The sequence below is a fragment of the Candoia aspera genome, chromosome 9, assembly GCF_035149785.1.
Source record: "Candoia aspera isolate rCanAsp1 chromosome 9, rCanAsp1.hap2, whole genome shotgun sequence".
In the NCBI taxonomy this organism is placed as follows: Eukaryota; Metazoa; Chordata; class Lepidosauria; order Squamata; family Boidae; genus Candoia; species Candoia aspera.
The window spans coordinates 1672156-1690114 of record NC_086161.1 but is presented as its reverse complement, the minus strand read 5'-3'; the positions used below and the strand labels follow the sequence as shown (position 1 = coordinate 1690114).

Sequence of the window (17959 nt, the reverse complement as noted above, 5' to 3'; positions counted from 1 at the left end):
CAAATTAAACCGAGCAATGAATGGCCACCCAGTGCCATCGGCTGCGACTCCCATCACCCTCCACGGGCCGTGGGGAGCAAGCATTTAACGGCATGCAAAGAGCCCAACATTGTTCCTCCAACTACAGCCTCACATTTTCTCCTAAGCAGTTGAGAAGAATCTGCTTTCTTTCTTGGAAGACCCACTTGTGGCTTCCACCGTTTATGTCATCCCACAATTTACTCCCGAAGACGAACGTCAGAAGAGTCGTAGGACTGGACCAGGCCAAGGAACGCTCTTAGTCCAGCCTTCCGTGTCACGCAGGGGCTGAGCAAATGCATTTGGGAAGCCTGCATACCCGGGCAGGAGGACATCTGTCCTCTTCTCCTGTTGCTCCTGAGCAATCCTGCAGCTCTGAAACCATGCTAGTGTGTCAGAAGTGTTAATAGGTGCCGGTTTCATTGTCAGCCCTTGCCGAAGAAGACACATTCCTCTTCCTGCCCAAGCCACCATTCCTATTCTGATTGTCAACTTGCAAGGATGTTATCTGTCCTACAGAGCCTTTTCTCTGCTTTAGAATTACCTGGGCATCATTCCCCCCCCCCCCAGCCTGTTTTATGGCAATTCTGGGTCCCTCCTGGAATTTTTAAAAAAGAAGCATCAGCAAGTCTGTCAGAACCACAGCCAGCTTGCCCACTCTCAGTCGAGCCACAAGGAATGACGTCTTTGAGCAAAGGCCCAAAACACCGAGCATGGCATGACGGGAAGCCGGTTGAGAGAAAAGGAAAAAGATCTACCTGTGCTGTTCCACCGTCTCGTGGTCCGGCAGCTCTGCCCCACAGACACTGCACTGTTCACCGACAGTTCGGTTTTCGGTTTTTATCCCCACGGCCAGTTCCCCGAGTTTGCTAAAGAGCTCTCTCTGGATGAAGCCCTGCGGGAGCAGCCCTCCATAGGAGCCGAAGTCCATGGCGACGGCCAGGGCCGGCTGCACGTGCAGCGTGGGTGCCATGGAGGCCGGGAGGCCGAGCAGAGAGTCATTCTTGTGGTTCGGCAGCACCGAGTAGATGCCCATCGGCTTCTCCCCGTGAGAGGCCAGCAGCTCTGGCCCGACCGGGGCACCTTGGACCGCCTCGGCAGGCTGCTCCGCGCTTTCATCCCGGGGGTAATGAAGCTCCCGGGCGCTCGTGATGACGCTGCTTCTGGTGGGGGTGCCTGGCCCCTGCTTGCTTTTATCCTCCGCTCTGTCCCCGCCGGAAACACCCAGCTCCGCCGACCTCCTTGGGCTCTCGTGACTGGGGGCCTCCTCCACATGCATGGCTTCGGGCTTCATCTCGGACGTGGCCGGGCACCGGCCATTGGCGGAGTGCAAGTCCTCGAGGGCATGGTGGGGCAGAGCCCCCTGCAGCAGCGACTGGCCGATGCTCATCAGGCTGTCCACTGCGGCCTTGGTGGGGCTCATGGCCGCCAGGCCGAAGGTGGTGGAGACAGAGGGGCTGTGCTCCGCCATTGTCCCCACCAGGCTCTGGCCGGCCAGGCTGGCATAGCCGCTCTCTTCGCTGGAATGCTTGGAGACCAGGATGTTTTTAATGTACTTGGACTTCCGGTCGTCCTCGTCTTCAGTGCCGCCGTCGGCCATGTTGACCTCGGCATCGTTGTCTTCCGAGGCCTGAATGGTCTCCAAGATCTTCAAGCACTGCTCCTCCAGGTACTCGATCTCAAGGATCTCTGCCGCGTAGAGCAGATCGTCGAGGTCTTCGACTTTAGCCTGCAAGGTGGCGGTGTAGGCATACTCCAGGATCTGCTGGAAGGTCTTCGGCGAGAGGAAGTCCAAGGTGTAATGCTGACTGTTGCGGTGGAACAGGATCTCAAACATCTTGCTCGTGCAGGCCAAGACAGTCCGGTGGGCGTGGAACTCTTGGCTGTCCACCAGGATCACCACGTCGCACAGGGTCCCTGCCAGGCGCATCTGGTTGGCTTTCTGGAGGAGCCCCGTGGCGTGGCTGGAGTTCTGGAGCTGAATCGTACCCATCTTAGTCAAATCCATCATGCTCCTCCCGGGCTGCAGGCATTAGGAAGTCTTTCTACAGCGCGGTCTGGAGCTGGCTTTTCGGGGGGTCAGCAATCTGAAAGGGGGAAAGGAGGGAGGGAAAGATGCTTTAAAGGGAAATCATCGTCAGGGGATTACCTGGGGAGTTATGGAAGGCTGCCAAAGAACCAACCCGGGCCAGACCGAGGGCGGGAAAGTCTGTTAAATCCATGCAGGATGGGAAACTGAAGGTGAAAGGGCTCTACGCTTTGGTCAAGTCCTTCTCTGGCCAGAAGAAAACTGAAACCACAGTGGGTGGGCACTGGATCGTGTTGCTAAAGGGGAGAAGCTATCTAGCCCAGGAACTAAGCCCAGATTGCTCTCCTGGACAACCTTTTTCAAACTCGCCCAACTCCTTCAATATCCAGCTCCTCTCTTGGTGACTGTGTGGTTTCCCAGGCAACAACATGGGAGTGGCTTGTCCCTGCTTTCTTATGGGATGTTTCTTTGACTTCCCAGGGTAATCTCATCTTAAGGATTTCCTGGTGGTATCCTATCCATAATCTATCTATCTATCTATCTATCTATCTATCTATCTATCTATCTATCTATCTATCTATCTATCTATCATCTATCTCCCCCAAACCAAATCATGACAGTACTGCAGCATCACTGCTCCCCCAACAGTCTTTTGAGGAATCCAGAGAGGAATTTTGCCCCCCACCCACCAGGGGAAAAGGTTCTCTGAGGCTGAGAAAAGAAGAGGGGAAGGGCGGAAGCAACACAGAGGCCAGGGACCCAATTCTAGCCAATACTTGGGGCAGCGACACTCTCTCCCAAGCCTGCTCTTCTTCCAGTGGATCCCAGAATGACATGACATCCCCCCACACCCGAAACTCAAGCGGGAAAGCCGAGTCTGGCCCTCCCTCCCCCTGGAAAAAAGCCTGCCTTTGTTAAAGGCTTAAGCCCAACTTCTTTGGAGGGAGAAAGAAGTTATGAGCACCCATAACCTCATCAGGTTTAGAAGCAGTGCAGTGGCTCCATAACACACACCGCCCCCCCCCCCGCAAAAGCTGGGGGGGGATTCTTCCGAAGGAAAGGCTTGTCCTTAAAGCTGCACCCTTCCAGCCAAGATAACTCTCTGCCACTTCGAGAAAAAGGCCCCCATTCTTACCTTCCGGAGGTGCCCCCCCCCGCGGAACCATAACTCCCCCATCGGCAGCGCTGGAGGCCGAGAGGGGCTGGAGACCCACATATTTGAGAGGCACCCGATTGAGGAGGGGCGGAGCGGAGCGGGCCGCCAAATCTAGCAAAAATGCCTCCCCCCCCCCCCCCCCCATATTGCAAGGCTCGGGACGGGCCCTTTCGGCGACGGACCCCCCCCCCCGCCCTTTCCTCGCCGAGGCTCGTTCAGAGGGGGAGATCGGCAGAGGCGCGGCCCAGCCCCCAAAGAGTGTGTGTGTGGGGGGGGGAGTTAACCAAACACGACCGGCCCCCCCAGCCGGGAAAACGCAGCTGCGCCGCGCGGGACCTGTTGGCCGAAAGGCGAGCCCCTCCTCGCCCGCGACGGTCCCTCCAGCTTCTCCGGGGAGCCGCCGAGCGAGCGGGCGCTCGGCTGGCCGGCGGAGGAAGGGCTGAAGCGGTGGCCGAAACTGCCCCACCGCCCGCCGCGAAACAGGCCCCGCGAAGCTCCGGGACCGGCCGCCCTCTGCGCTCGCCCGCCCGCCCGCCGCGCCTCGCTTGCTTCGAGGGAGCTCCGGAGACTTAGATGCCCGATGCCCCGATGCCCGCTCGCTCTCCCCACGTACCCAGACGCGTGTCCAAGGCCAAAGGGGCCCCCTCCGCACTCACACGCCCAGAGGTGCGCGCGGGAGCCCAGGGCTGACTACGGAGCGAGCCGCTCGCCTTCGGGCAGCTTTCGCACGCCCAGCGCGCATCTTCCGGAGCCCAGCGTCCACCCGACCCGAGAGCACCCTCCCCTCCCCTCCCCTCCGCAGGCAGCAACGCGCGGCGCACCGGGGCAGCCGCTCTCGCCGGCGGAAAAAAGGGGCGGCTGTTTGTTCCCCGCCCCCCCCTCGGGGCTCCCTTGCGCTGGCCCTAACTCGGAGCGCCTAGAAGGGGCGACGCTCCTCCGTTCCCCCAAACCAAAGCGAGCTGGCCGGGAGGGAAGCGGCCCCTCCTCCGCAGCTTTGCCCGCGCCTCGCCTCGCCTCGCCTCGCCTCGCCTCGGGAGCAGCGCCCGCCGCCCGCCCCGGCCCCCGCCGCCCTCCGCCGCGCCCTCCCAGCCCCGGAGCAGCGGGGGAGCCCGGAGCCGGGCGGAGGAGCGCGCCCCGTCCCAAGACTTCCCGGCCGGGCGCCGCCGACGCCGCTCCGCGCGGAACTGCGCGCCCGGGCAAAGGAGGCGGCGGCGGGAGGAGGGGGAGCGGGAGAAGCGCGCAAGTTGGGTGCCCGCTCCGGCCCGCCACTCACCGGCGCGCGGCGTCCCGGGCGCGGCGGGCGGGCGGGCGGGCTGCTCGAGAGAGCGCGGCGGCGGCGGCGGCGGCGGCGGCAGCCGAGGGAAGAGCATCGCCGGCGGCGCGGCAGGCGAGTTCGCAGCGCCCGCTTCCAGCCTCTCTAGCGGGGCTCGGCGGCGCGGCCAGCAAATCACCAGCCGCTGCCTGACGTTGCCGGGCGGCGAGGCGCGTCGGGCCGCCCCTCCTCCGCCTCCCCCGCGAAGCCCCGGCCGGGCACCATCTTGACTGCTGGCACCGGCGCCGGCCCGCGCCCGCCGCGCCTGGCCGGGGCTGGCCTGACCCCTAGTGCCCGCCCGCGGGAGGGAGCCGGGAGGGGCCGCGGCGGGCCCTCCGCCGCCGGCTGCGCTTTCCGACCGGCTCAGCGAGCGGACGCGCGTCGCCCCCCGCCCGCCGTCCCCGGGCGTCGCGCGTGCAGGGAGCGCGCGGACCCGCCGCGGCAGGCCACTCGCACCTGCGCCGGGCCCCGCCGGCGGGGGAGGAGGGCACCCAGCCAGCGCCGGCGCGGGGGGCGGCGCCCTCTCCCGTCGGCAGAGGGGCGCTCTGCACATGCTCTTTCACCTCGCGGCCAGGCGTCCCAGGGCGCCGCTCGCCTTCCCCCAGCCGCCGTGGAAGTGGCGCTGCCCGGCCCCGGAGGTGCCCTCGCCTTCGCCTTCGCCTTCGCTTGCCCCGGACCGCCCAGCCCGCTGCCGCGAGAAGGAGCGCGCGGGCCGCGGGCCGGGCAGTCGCTGGAGCAGCGCGGGGGGCGGGGGGCGGGCCGGGGGGTGGACGGAGGAAAGCGGGGCACGGAGGCCGAAGGGCCCCCTCGCCGGCCCCCTGCCCCGCACTAGCCGGAGGAGCCGGGAGGGGAGCGTCTCCCGCGCGGGCCGGAGGGTCCGAATAAGCACCGGGGGGGCGGAGGGGAGCGGGAGCAGTGCCTTCGCTGAGGGGAGGGGCGGGCCCAGCCCAGTTGCGGGGCCCCGCCCTCGCGAGCGGCCCCCCGGCCCGGCCCGACCCGGGCCGGCGAGCGACTCCGGCTCCGGTGCTGGACAGCGCAATCCGCTTGCCCGCATCCAATATGGAGGCGGCGGCTGCAGCCGGCGAGGGCGGGGGAGCGCCCCGCCCCTTCTCTCGGCCCCGCCCCGCGGCACCTGCCGCTGCTCCGGGGGCCCGCGCCCCGACCCCGGCTGGAAGACCCTGCCGCGCTCGGTGGACCGGCCGGGCGCGCGCAGGAGCCCCTTCGCCCCCAGCAGCGAGGGCGCTGCCGGTCCCGATTGCCCCCGCCCCAAATAACGCCGGTTCAGAGGCAGGAGTCCCCTCGCGCCCCTCCCCGCCCCGGAGCGGTGGCCACCGTCCAGCGGAAGTCCCAGCGCGGGGTGGGAAGCGCGGCGCTGGCTTCTCCGATCCGGTTTGGCTGGCCCGAGACTCGCCTGCGCCCGCCGGAGCGCCTGGCATCGCAGGCAACGTCAGGATGGGAGCAGCTTGTGCAACACAGCTGGAGGGCGCCGGTTGCGGAAGAGGAACAGTCTCGGGGGAGGCAAATGAATGGCCGCAAGCAAGGAAAGGGGCAAGTCCCGCCAGGCGTCGATCAGCTCTGTGGGCTGCCCCACGCTAAGAGGGGTCCAGGGATGCCCCAGGAGGAAACCCTGCGGCCTGGGGGGATTCGTTCCAAGTGAATATGCTCCAGAGCGAGCCGCAGGGTTTCTGCCATCCCCTGGGCACCTTGTGCTCAGGCTGGCTTGGCGGTCCGGGATCGCGCAGAATGGGCACCGGTGCAGAGAAGCTGGAGGTGCCGCCAAGGGTTCCTCCTTGGCTGTTGCATGTTACAGAAGTGTTGAAGTTTAAGAGCGGATGGGAAAGTGCCAACAAGGTTGGGGCGTTGTTAATTTGATTTGAGGGTCTTCCTCTGGTCAGAATTTTGGAAATCACCAGATGTCGTCTCCGGGCCCTGGAGAGCAGATGAGCCTTAACGGATCAGAAGGGTGAACTGGCTGAATTATGTCAGTCCCCCACAATTGAGAAGGATGAGGCTCCCTTCCCCCCACCCCCTTTCTCTTCAGCAGTTTCCATCCTTCGGTTCTGCCAAAATAATTCTGCCTTTGCTAAAAGAAGGAAGACACAATACCTGTTCCCTCGCAAAGCTCCATCTGACCATTCACTGCCTGGTCAGGGCGAAGGGGCTGGGCTGAAATGCACCACGCAAGACGACGCAGGCGGAAAAGACCCCAGGCCCCTCCTGGACGTCGTCCTTGACATCCCTGTAGATTAGAAGCAATGGGGTTGTTTTTAAAAAAAAAAGCACATTCAAATTGGCTTCCACAGACAGATTATTTAGAAGCAGGGCCATCATTCCTCCTACTGCTGAGAAGTCTTGCCATTGCAGTCAAAGGTCTGGAAGCATTTCTTCATGAGAAAAATCGGAGCTGATCTCTCCCTTCCAAAACGCAGCCCGGCTTGATTTTAAGGGACAGGTTCACTGGCAGCTTCTGCTTAGAGCTACCAGGGACATTCTCTGGCTGGTGGATGATATTTTCTTTCTCCAGAAAGGCACCTGCTGCTCATTCATCAACCACCACACTTTGTCAGTCAGAGCTGTTGTTTTTTTCCCAAGCAAACAAATCAAACCAGTCGGCCAGTGAAAAGTTGAGAATCAATCTACAAATAAGTCCTTAAGAACCTTCTAGCAAAACCACTGGTTCCATAACTCATGAGTTCCTGAAACATCAAATCTCCTTCAGGTGGACCCCAAGGACACCCCCTGCTCTGGGCTTCACCTCCTGCTCTGGGCTCCCCATCCAAGGTCTAACCAAGTCTGACTTTGCTCCGCTGTGCAAGATCAGGCAGGAATGAGCATTTGAACTAAAGCAAGGTCAACCAGGGACCGGTGCCCAAGGGGACAAAGCTTAAGGCCAAGTCCTGAAAGAGGAACGCACCAAAATACCTAAGAGTCCCTTTCGGTATTGGGAAAATGGAGCGCAGGGAGGGGAAACGTCCTATCTGGATCCCCATCAAAGAGCCCGTTTGCGTGTACTTCAGTGGAACTTTAGCAGAACTAATTTTCTTTGGATGTAGCTTTGGGGAGGAAAACGCCGGCAAGCAAGATTAATATCCAGGACTTGCTGAGACAATCTGGTGCCCAGCAGGATATGCCCTGCCTCTTGGCAGGGGTCCTGATTCTTTTCAGTGGGGAAGAAAAGCTCGGGGGGTCTGGCGACCCTGGAGCAAGCTGTCCAATCTTTTATACTTATGCCAAGGTGTGCCTTGGGCTCCTGGGACTGTGTCATCCACCCCCAGGGCACCCTGCCATTTAGAGGAGGGGCTGTTTCACTTGCACCCTAAAAGAATGATCATTGCCTAGGAAGGGCCTGTGAAAGGCTGAAGCCAAGGTGGCCTTTTGGAGGTGAAGGGGAGTCCAGGGATAGTGGGGGAGGCCCTGCCCCTCCTCAGAATGGGCTAGGGAGATGACTTTCTGGTGCCAAACTAGGTGGCCTGACCTAGCAACCCGGGAACTCAACTGGGCTCCTCAAAAGATGTGACTCTGATTCTGGGATTTATTTCCCAAAGCTGGTGTACCCAGAGGGAAGCCTCTAAACAGGCCAAGAGGCTTGGGATTGCACACAAGTGAAACTAGAATGCAAGAAGAACGTGGAAACGCCCCCCCCCCCCCCAAGACTGACCAGCTCAGACCCTCCCTTCTTTCCCATCAAGTGAGCTGGTTACTCACATCTTGTTTTCCCACACGGAGAAGGACAGGGGTAGTAGCACGTGCTTTCCCACCATAGATTGTTCCCCCAGGATCTTCTTGGAGGAATCGCTGGGCTTTCCTTGGTATCTGTAAAGAAAGCAGCTAGCTGGCCAAGGTTGCGGGATCTCTGCAGAGCAGAGCCCAGGAGAAAATTTAGGCTTCCCGATCTCAGCTGGGTGGACTCGCTCTCTGTCTCTTGGGAAGGCGATTACTGGCCCCTGCCCTGGCCTGGCTCTTAGATGCTGCAAATAGGCCATGACCCAATATCGTTGCTGGTTAAATAGCAAAATAAGAAATGCATTAAGGACAGAGATGCCCCAAGGCTGATGCCAGGGCAAATGCAATCTGCAGAAGGAAAGTGTGCTGATAATTATAATGGTGTTTAATGTATGCAGGGAGCAGATAAGAGCACCTATTTGGCTGGAACAGCCAAATAGCAAAGGGCAGGGATGCCGAGCAGAGCAGAACTCTCTCCAAGGGCTGAGCGAGGGAGGAAGCAGCAGGGCACCTCTGCTCTGGGCTGGCTGCTTGCAGCTCAGGAAAGATGAAGTCAGGTGTTCTGCAGGCAGATTGGAGGACCCGGGGCCAATGGCTTCCTAGACACGCTACCCCAGTTTTAAGGCCTGGCCTTTCTGCAGGTGCCAGAGCCATCAGAGGACAGGGGTCCTGAGGAGTAGGACAGCCTCCTTGGTGGTGGCTTCCGGTGGAATCCCATTCTGTCAAAATATATACTGTATCTGCTCAGGCAGCCTTCCTAAAGTAGCTGTGAATTCTGGCAAGAAACGTGGGAAGCGCCAGCTGAAACAACAACAGGGCTGCTATTTTTATGAATTGTGTGCTGCTTAATTGATAAGCTGCCCTGCTGGGTGGGCCGAGATCCATCCTCTTCCAGCATTTCTCCCAATGGCAGGCTGATGCCTTCCCCCATTGTTCTCCTGCAAACAGAGTTTGGAGGGAGGCTGACCCCAGGTGTGGACAACCGTGCACTCTTTGGTCTATGCCTTCCCTTCTAACCTTGGCTAAGGAGGTGCCACCAAGTGGGCCTTGACATCAGTGGCCCTCTGCCGTGGGGCGTTCAGTGGCACGTGGCCACAGTAGGGTCACCAGAGCAAGGAGAAGTCCCCAAAGTCTGTGGTTACTCAGGCCTCCAACTACTTCATGGAGTCAATTCAAGATAATGTACTTCTGGGCAAGCAGCCTCAAGAGTAAGCCAGGCCGTGTGCATATTCAGGAGTGGAACAGAGTTAGGTGTTGGGCTTACCTTTCTGCTTTCAAGAGGCTGGAACTGAGAGCTTGGATTCTGTGACCCAGGGGACATTTTTGCTGCTGCACACCTGAAATGAACCCAGTGTCTCTTTTCCCACAGTAATGGAAATCCCACTGCTGAAAATTAATTCACTGATGCATTTTACCTTTGTTGTAATGTGGGCAACAGCAAATGTCTGTTATAGAGTTACTAATTCTTTAAAGACCCACCTGATCTCAAAACTCCCTGCTTGGTCTACCGAACAAGTCAGGGGTGTAAGCAGATGCCTTGGCCTTATACTTGCACCTCCTGGAGTCCCATCTCCTTTCCACTGACCAGACACCCTGACACAGGGTTCCCTAACCCCAGGGGCCGAGGAGGGGCAACCCCCTGCCCAGCCCAGTTCCAAAGATGCGCATGCAGTGGTTATGCATAACTGCGTGTTGTGGACCATCATGCTTTTTAGAGCATGACCAACCATGTTTGGGAGCAGGCCCAGTGCCTCCAGGGAGAATGCCAAGCATCCTTCAGCTAACTAGGAACCTGCAAGGGATGTGTGGAGGAGACAGATGGAAATTCAGAGTGGGCATCCAAGTGGGCCAAATCCTACCTTCCCTATCGCAAATCAGATCAGGGTTATGCAAAATATAAGGCCTTGGAGCTCTACCAAAGAGTAGACAGACCCTGGGCTCATTCACTCCTATAGACCAACACAATAATCTGGACTGGAAAGGGTTGCAGGCAGACCAGAGGTCAGAAGGCATTCCAGAAGAAATTGTGTCACATGCATGCTCCTATTTTTAATCTATGAGACCCTGGAGAGGAGGGATCTGAGGGGACAACAGGTCACCGATGGCTTAAGGCCCTGAGCCTGCAAACACTTGGGAGACTCTGGCAAGCAGTGACTCAGGACCATTTTGACAGCCAAGGCCAGCCAGGCCACGTCGCATGGTTTCATTCTCTGTTTCCCCCAAACTAGCTAGGGGAAAAGGAAACTATTATCAAGAGTGACTCAGCAGCGGAGGGTAGCCTCCGTAGTGCAGCAAAATGGGTCTCCCAGCCCTGGGCCGCCAAGCTCCCCCCTCCCCTTTTCTCTCTCACAACGCAGTTGGGTTCATAATTGCAATAAAATGCCTCTTGCAGCAGCAGATGAACTAATCATCTTTATAACATCTATATATAGAAGCTCTCCTTTGTATTCTGGAGAATTAAAGTTGGAAGGAACAACCTGGGCTGGGCTGGGTATGTGTGGTTTCACTAAATTTGCTGCATAATGGTGGTATTTTTTCTTCCCATCACCCATTCTCCCATCTCTTTCCTTCAACTGCTACAAATAGGACAGAGAACAGAATCTTAGTTGTGTTCAGAGGGATCCACAAAGGTTTGTTTCCACTGTCTGTGGAAAAGGCCAAACCCATTCAAAGTTAAAACATGAAAATGCACCATTTAAAATGGCCCGGTGTAGGGGTCTAGCAAATGCTTGCTTGTCAATAGTCTTGGCCGTGTTCTGATTAGCTCTCCAAGGATGTGATGGGAAAGATAGAAAGCTGCCCAAGAAGAGAAGGGAGGGGAATGACTGCGAAAGATTATTCTGAGGGCCTGTTCTTCATCAGGAATTGGGCTCCTTCTCCTTCTCTTTCTTCTTCTCTCCTCCTTTCTCTCCTTCTCCTTCTCCTTCTCCTCGGCAGTGATTTTCAATGTTTTTTAATTTATTTTATATCAAAGAGCCAAGCTTCCATCAAGATAAAAAAAGCCTATCCAAGGAAACTTTTATGTATACTGGCATTCAGCTATTGTATTTCTTATGGCATAGATAAGGCCCCGTGTGATGTTTGCAGGATTTGGCCTGCACCTCACCTAGATTCCTCAGGCACCCCACTGGTGATATATACATCCCGTCGGTGGAGACCCAGCACAAGAAGATGCTCATGGTCACTCCCTCAGGTTTGGGCAAGCGACGGGGAAATGAGGTGGAGACATTTGTTGTTCAGGCTGCTCAAAGGTCTTGTGGAAGAATGAGAACTTGACTCAGGGCCTTGTCCTCGTCAGACACTCTGACCACTATCAAAACTGCTTCTCGTGAAATTATGAACCTGTGGTTGTGAGAATCATTTATAGACTCATTTACTTTTATTTGGGGGGGGGGGGAAGAGAGAAATTTTAAGAGGGAAATTTTAAGAGCATCATGGAAGCAGCAGATGGGTTGCTGACCAGCCACCCAGTGCTGCTGCTGTGAGTGACATGGCTGCCGTCCCATCCCCACAGGTCTTCCCTGGTGGAGGGCTGGGATGGCTCCTTCTGAGATCTACAAGGAGTGTCAGTCCCAGGTGTGGCAACTCATGAGCTAAGCCAGTGCTGAGAAACATGTGCTTCCATCTCTTTTGGCTTCCCGTTGAAGCACAGACGCGATTCCGCCCAGGAGTTCCATCCCATGTTGGCCTAGATGACTGCAACGAAAGAGCATCTTGTGCTATCACAGAACTGGTTCTTGATCACCTCCCAGAGAGCTGAAGCCTCATCAAGTGGCTACACCCAACTATTACAGACAAGTTGCTAAGTTATCCATTAACCCATTTTATTTCTTTAGTATTTGCAGGAGATACAGCAGCCCTTGGTCTTTTATCCTTCTGGAAATTCCAGTGCCTCTGAGACTTCTGATAACTTTTGTCAATCAAGACAATTGGCAAAGTCTTTTGACTTGAAAGACAAGGAGAAGGAGAAGCATGGAGCTTTGGTGACAGAAACCTCCATATCTGAATCCTGAAAAACTTCCTGAGATCGCTGCACTGCCTTTGCTCCTTGGTGGCAACTGAGGCTCTTCTTTGTTGTGTTTCTATTCTGCTTTTTCCCTCCCAAAGAATTCAGAGGGGCATACTGGGAGTGCAGCTTTGCATCAAGAATCTTCCTGCATTTTTCATTGCAGAGGCCCACTTTCCATTCCTTTCAAGAAAGCCTTGGCAACAGCATGGGGAGAAGGGTTGTCCACAAGGATCTCAAGCCATTGTCCATCCTCCAGGTTGCCTGGCCTGCTTCTTCACAGGAACTGGATCAGGTGCCTTAAGATGCTTCTTAAAAGTCCAATTACATTTTTGCACTTGACCATTGATTTCCTATACAGCCATGGAACCTCCTTCCCCCCCCAAAAAAAAAATCTAGACTATAATCTTAATTACAGCCACATCAGATTATCAGCCAAAACCCTTATTTTCCTGCACTGTAGCTCTGCAAAGGTTTTAGCCCCACACAACTTTTTAAAGAACGAGCAGTATTTTGGGCTGACTGTGCACAGTTAAATGCACACTACATTTCTGTCTGGTGCAGAATTGAAGGAATAATGGGCCTTGCACATCCAAAGGGGCTGTTTCCCAAGAAATTTATGTCCAAGGGGTTAAGCATGAAGAATTCCTAAGGGCAGAAGCTGAGCAACTCAAGAGCTACAGCAAAGTAATTGGGCTGAAATCAGATGTTGCTCCAGTGAGTCAATAAGGTCAGTTGTCAATTGAGCAAGGAGGGTTTAATAAGAGGGCTTGGTTGAGGGACAAAGCAGCCCCTGGGGAGAGGCTGGAGATCCACAGGTAGCCCTTTGGCCAGAGTTTTGCAACACCAGTCCTGGTCAATCAAGACAAAGCTTCTGAGATACAATTTGCCTGGAATAAATGGGCAGATTTTTTTCCCTTTTCGCTAAAAACAGAAGACATGTTTTCAAGATGTTGAGGGCCACAGATGTAGAAGGGGCTGCCAGAATCATGGAGGGTGTTGCTATTGTCCTGATGGCTAAATCACCGAATTACAGAACAGCTCCAAAATCACGGGCAGTATTCCTTCAGTCCCAGCGGCTGGGAAACTTCGGTGGAAAAAGGCTGAGGTCCTTCCACTGCCCAGGCTTGCAAACCCCAGATGGACTTGGTGGCCACTGTGGGCCACAGAGAGGTGGACTAAGGGGGACCTGGATCTGACCCAGCTGCTTCTGGTGTTTTTCTCTTGTCCCATCAAGGTGCGGAAGGAATTAGCAAGACCTGCCAACTCCTTTGTGAACACTGTGCAGTTATGCCAGCTGACTCACAGCAGTTCCTCCCCACCTCCCAATTGAAGCTGGCAGGAGAAAAGCCGGGGATCAACGAAAAAGCCCAGCCTGGAGGCGCCTTCCAAGATGAAGCCTGGACTCTCCACCAGGGCAGAAACTTGTCACCTAGCAGAAACTCGGCATCCGGTGTCACGAGCAAGGCAAACCTCCCTCCTGGGCTTGCTTTCTCCCTAATGGAGCTACACTGCCTCAGCCCCTCCTTATTTTTAAGCAAAAGGGTGGCTCGCAGACCCACTTTCTCCCCCAGAATCAGTGGCTAATTTTTGTCTTCCTCTTTTGGATTCCTGCCCTGCTTTTCCTGGTGGGCGCTTCCCTCCCCAGCTGGCAAACTGGCAGCTCTGGAGTGCCAGGTCGAGTTGGGAACAAAGAGGACGACTCATGCCCAAGGCACTTGCTGCCAGCAGTGGCCTGGCAGGGACTGTGGTGGTTCTGCGTGGCTGGCTTCCTGGGGACAGTGCCTGACCTCCAGTGGCTTCTGAGGAGAACTTGGGGTCCCTCTTCCAACTTGAGTTGGACCGCCCAGGCTTTGGAAAAGGCCTCCCCCTCCTCCTCTGGGTGGCAGGACCCCTTCTAGCTGGGCCCCAAAGCAAAGGGGCCGTTTTCTAAAGAGCGGATTCTTCTTGTGGCAGGTTATTCTTTCGCTGTAATGAATATCTCGGTGGCTTTGCTGCCCCAGGCCAACATGGCTGCGCCTCTGGGGATGTGGACTTGGGTTCCACTTTTAACAGCTGTGCCACATTTGTAGAGGGGTCTTTTTATGTTAGAGAGTTTGGCAAGAGATAAAAGTTTCCTTTGGGTCAAATTGGACCCTTGGTGACTTCATGACACACCTGGGGTATTCTTGACCGTGAGATGGAGGTGGCTTACCCTTGTCCCTTCTGGGATGGTTTCACACTGTCCCATCCAGCCTACAGCCCTTGGATTCTCTGGTGGTCTCCCATCCAGCTGGAGGAGCCCATCCAGTTGTGGAAGTGCAAATTAATGCCAGTGCAGAAAGGCCACAAAGGCGATGAAATGCAAAGCAGAAGGGAAGAGATGGGCCAAGGGGTGCTGAGTAGCTGCACCGAGAAGGGAGGTTTTCTCCACCACGAGAGTAGCAAAGCAGTTCTTGTTCTATTGAGTGTCAGCTGAGTGTGTGTGTGTGTGTGTGTGTGTCACACATTTTGTGAATGCATATTCAGAAGAAGTGTTACTGAACCATCTCTAAACAGAAATGACTTGCCTTCTGTACCAATTACCCAGCATTATTGTTAGATGCAGGGTTTTAATTTTTTTAAAAAATGTCCTTCTGAGAAAATGAGGTGGAACAGAATGATAACCCACCCACGGGCATGCCATGTTGAAGATGTTGCCCCCACCAAAGACAGAACCAAACAGGGAGTAACCTCAGGGGAAGGAGTCCTGGTTTACCATTTGCGGGTTGTAGCAGTGAGATTTTAAACTACACTTACGCCTCCCCATCACTGAGGCAGAAAACGGGGAGCCATTTTTGATAAAGTTATAGGCTGACCGTATTTCCTTGAGACAAAAACAGGACATTGGGATGGCAAAACGGGATGGGGTTCGACTTATGTAATATTCCGTATTCACGAAAAAGACGATAAAAAGGGTTATCGTCAGTAAGCGGGGAAGGTGCAGGAGGGGGAGGTGCGGCAGTGGCTGGCTCCGGAGAGGCTGGTGCCGGGGTGGCGCTGGGCAGGGAGGTTGCCGGAGGGCTGCGAGCTGGGACGGAGGAGAGGAAGGAGGCGGCGGAGGCTGGAGAAGCGCGGGAGGGCCGAGGGCGGCAGCGAGGTGGGACGGGAGGACAGGAACAGAGGAGTCCCCGACAACCTGTTCCTCTCTGGTGCGCCCTTTTATTTTATTGTCTTCCTGCCGCTTTGGCCTGAGAGCCAATCGGCTTCTTTTCTGCTGGGCGCCCTTTTCCGACTGTCTTCCGCTGCACTGATTGGTGGCAGTGACTCTTCCTCTCGCTCACCACCGATCAGCTGTTCCTGCGGTTCCACTCTGGGTTTCTTGCCAGATTGGGAACTACTGCCAAGTCAGCCTCCTTTTCAATTTCAATTTCAATTTTTTCCCACTTTTCCCAATAACAGCTCCAACATTTTTAAAAAACAGGACAAAATTGACGTTTATGTTAAAATGATGGGACGGTCGGGAAATGTTAAAAAACTGGGACTGTCCCGTTCAAAACAGGACATATGGTCAGCCTATTAAGTTACCCATTTCCACAGTCCTGATACAGAAGGGCAGACGCTGCTAGGGTCTACCCCCCTCCTGCAATGCCAGAGCTCAGAGTCAGCCCCACAACCGAAGGCAGGGAGATTCGGGGCCAAGAAGGCAGCAGCCATCCTGGATGGTGGCCTTGGAAAGGCACCACCAGCCAAACCCACAGCAGGACCCAACTGCTGAAGGCTGCTGGCTGGCCACCTGCAGAAGGGCCAAGCCCCACCACTGGGGAGCAGGTCAGTTGCTTCGTCTCCGGCGTGGGAGCAGGGAGTCCATGGGGCGTGGTCAGAAAAGTCCAGAGGGTGGCCGTGAGGGTGCCATTGAAGCTCCGCCTGTTTTTTACATGTGTCACGTAAATCCAATTTCACCACCCGTGGTATGGAAGCTCTGACACGGCTAAGTTTTGCTTCCACCACACAACCACAACAAAAACCAGGCAAGCTTCGATTGCACAGCCACAGCCACCAACTTTACGTTTTTGACCATGCCTGCAGACACCCCTGCTTGGCATCTTCCTCAATGCCGCTGTTGTGCCCCTCATGAAAGGGGGTGGACTAAAGTGAGTCCTTGGCTTGATCCAGCCAGGTTAGATCTAGGAATGTGCAGGAGAGAGAAATCCCTTCTTCTTCTCGCTGTGGCCCCGTGCAAAGACGAACAAGACAGGAGATTCAGGAAGGTCTGTCCAGTTGCAGATCCTGATGAATCGGTGGTGAGCCAATGCAACGTTCCCCTCCTCCTTCTGCCAGCCTTCCTGGGTAAATTCTTTATCTTCCGCATACAAGGGGGAAACAGACAGAAATATGTCCCCATATTCCTTCCCACTGTTCCTGACCCACCAACCGGGGCAGCCCTTTTGCCCCCGAGGGCCGTAACATTATTTGTTAACATTTTTATGACACCAAATGGTCCATGCTGGAGCGGGTGCCGTTCTTTCGCTGGGAAACCATATGGCATGCCGCGTAATAAATAAGGTATTGTGATAGTTAATGAACCTAATTGCTAGCGAAGACTTTAATACAAAGCCTAGGCTGCTGAGAATTTAGCATGGCATTAGGGAGCTCCCCCGACTTCTGTGGCTTAATTTAAGTTCTATATTGCAAACGCCAGAAAATAATTCTAAACCCTCCTGCTGGAAAAGCAACCTGCTGCTAGACTGTGATTATACCGCATTGCTAAAAAAGAAAAAAAGAAAAAGAAAAAAAACCCCAACAACAACAACAGCCCCAAACCCTAAGAAACAAAACGGAGCTGCAATCCATTTTGTATATACAGGTAACTCTTGCTCGGATAGTAATTCCAGCCATGTAAATCCAATATAAGGCAACCCTGAGCAGAGTTCCCTGTTCTCTGGGCCACTATCTTCACTTCAGAGAAAATCAAGTCAACCCAAGGTCCACGAAGAGCCTGCAACTTAGAAACTTGGTGTCTTCGGTACTCGAAGGAGAGGGACATTGAGCAATAGCCAAACTGCCATGGGGTTGTCCGACCAGCAGCCGCTTCTTGGCCCCCAGCTGGAAGGACAAGGGGCCAACAAGTCTGAGAGTTTTAAGGACAGGCTTAATCATCTCCTTTTGTCAGTGGAAATGAAATGCCCATGATCGCCATGCATACCTACCTAGGCACAGTATCAGAAGCAACCATGAGGAGCCCGAGCAACAGGAATGGAGGTTCAGCAGCTAAAACTCTATCCTGAAGATGAAGATGTTTGTCCCTAGGGCTGGAAGAAACTCTTCATTCTTGAAAGTGGCAAAATGGTTGCTAGGAATTGAATGCAGAAAGGGATTCACACCTGCCAGTCTAAGGTGGTGAGCTTCCCAAACATGATCCAGCAGGGCTCTCCTCATGTTATCACATGCAATCAAGAAGCACGCCCAAGAATGGCGTAAACAACGTAGAGGCAGTTCCTCTCTTCACATCGCTTCTTCCTCTGGGTGGACCACAGCATCCATGCCAGCTCAGCAGGACACCTATCTTTCACCAGTCATGAGCAACAGGACAGTCTCTGGATAGGGATCAGGAGGCAACCGGATCTCGTCTTTGGAGCAAACAGACACACTAGGGATCCTACCATATCCTTTTAAGTGCATTCAGTAAGAGTAGGCAACCATTTTGTGGCTGGGGGTCACATTTAGGAATTGAGAAGAACTTCAAGGCCATTCTGG

The 17959-nt window shown here is 55.4% G+C and overlaps 1 protein-coding gene across 4 annotated transcripts in view; it reads right to left on the bottom strand.

The window, feature by feature from the left end:
- Nucleotides 1-5472, bottom strand: part of ZBTB16 (zinc finger and BTB domain containing 16) — a 147437-nt gene extending 141965 nt beyond the window's left edge. For 2 of the 4 annotated variants that reach the window (XM_063311051.1, XM_063311055.1), the window contains exons 1-2: nucleotides 4477-4714; nucleotides 777-2105 (exon numbers count right to left, since the gene is read on the bottom strand). In XM_063311051.1, the coding sequence (XP_063167121.1) occupies nucleotides 777-2029 (1253 nt within the window). In that variant the 5' untranslated portion in view covers nucleotides 2030-2105; nucleotides 4477-4714. Of the gene's footprint in view, nucleotides 1-776; nucleotides 2106-3816; nucleotides 4213-4476; nucleotides 4715-5078 lie in introns of those variants that run through there. The other 2 variants (XM_063311054.1, XM_063311053.1) reach the window with 2 other exon arrangements.
- Nucleotides 5473-17959: the final 12487 nt, after the last annotated feature.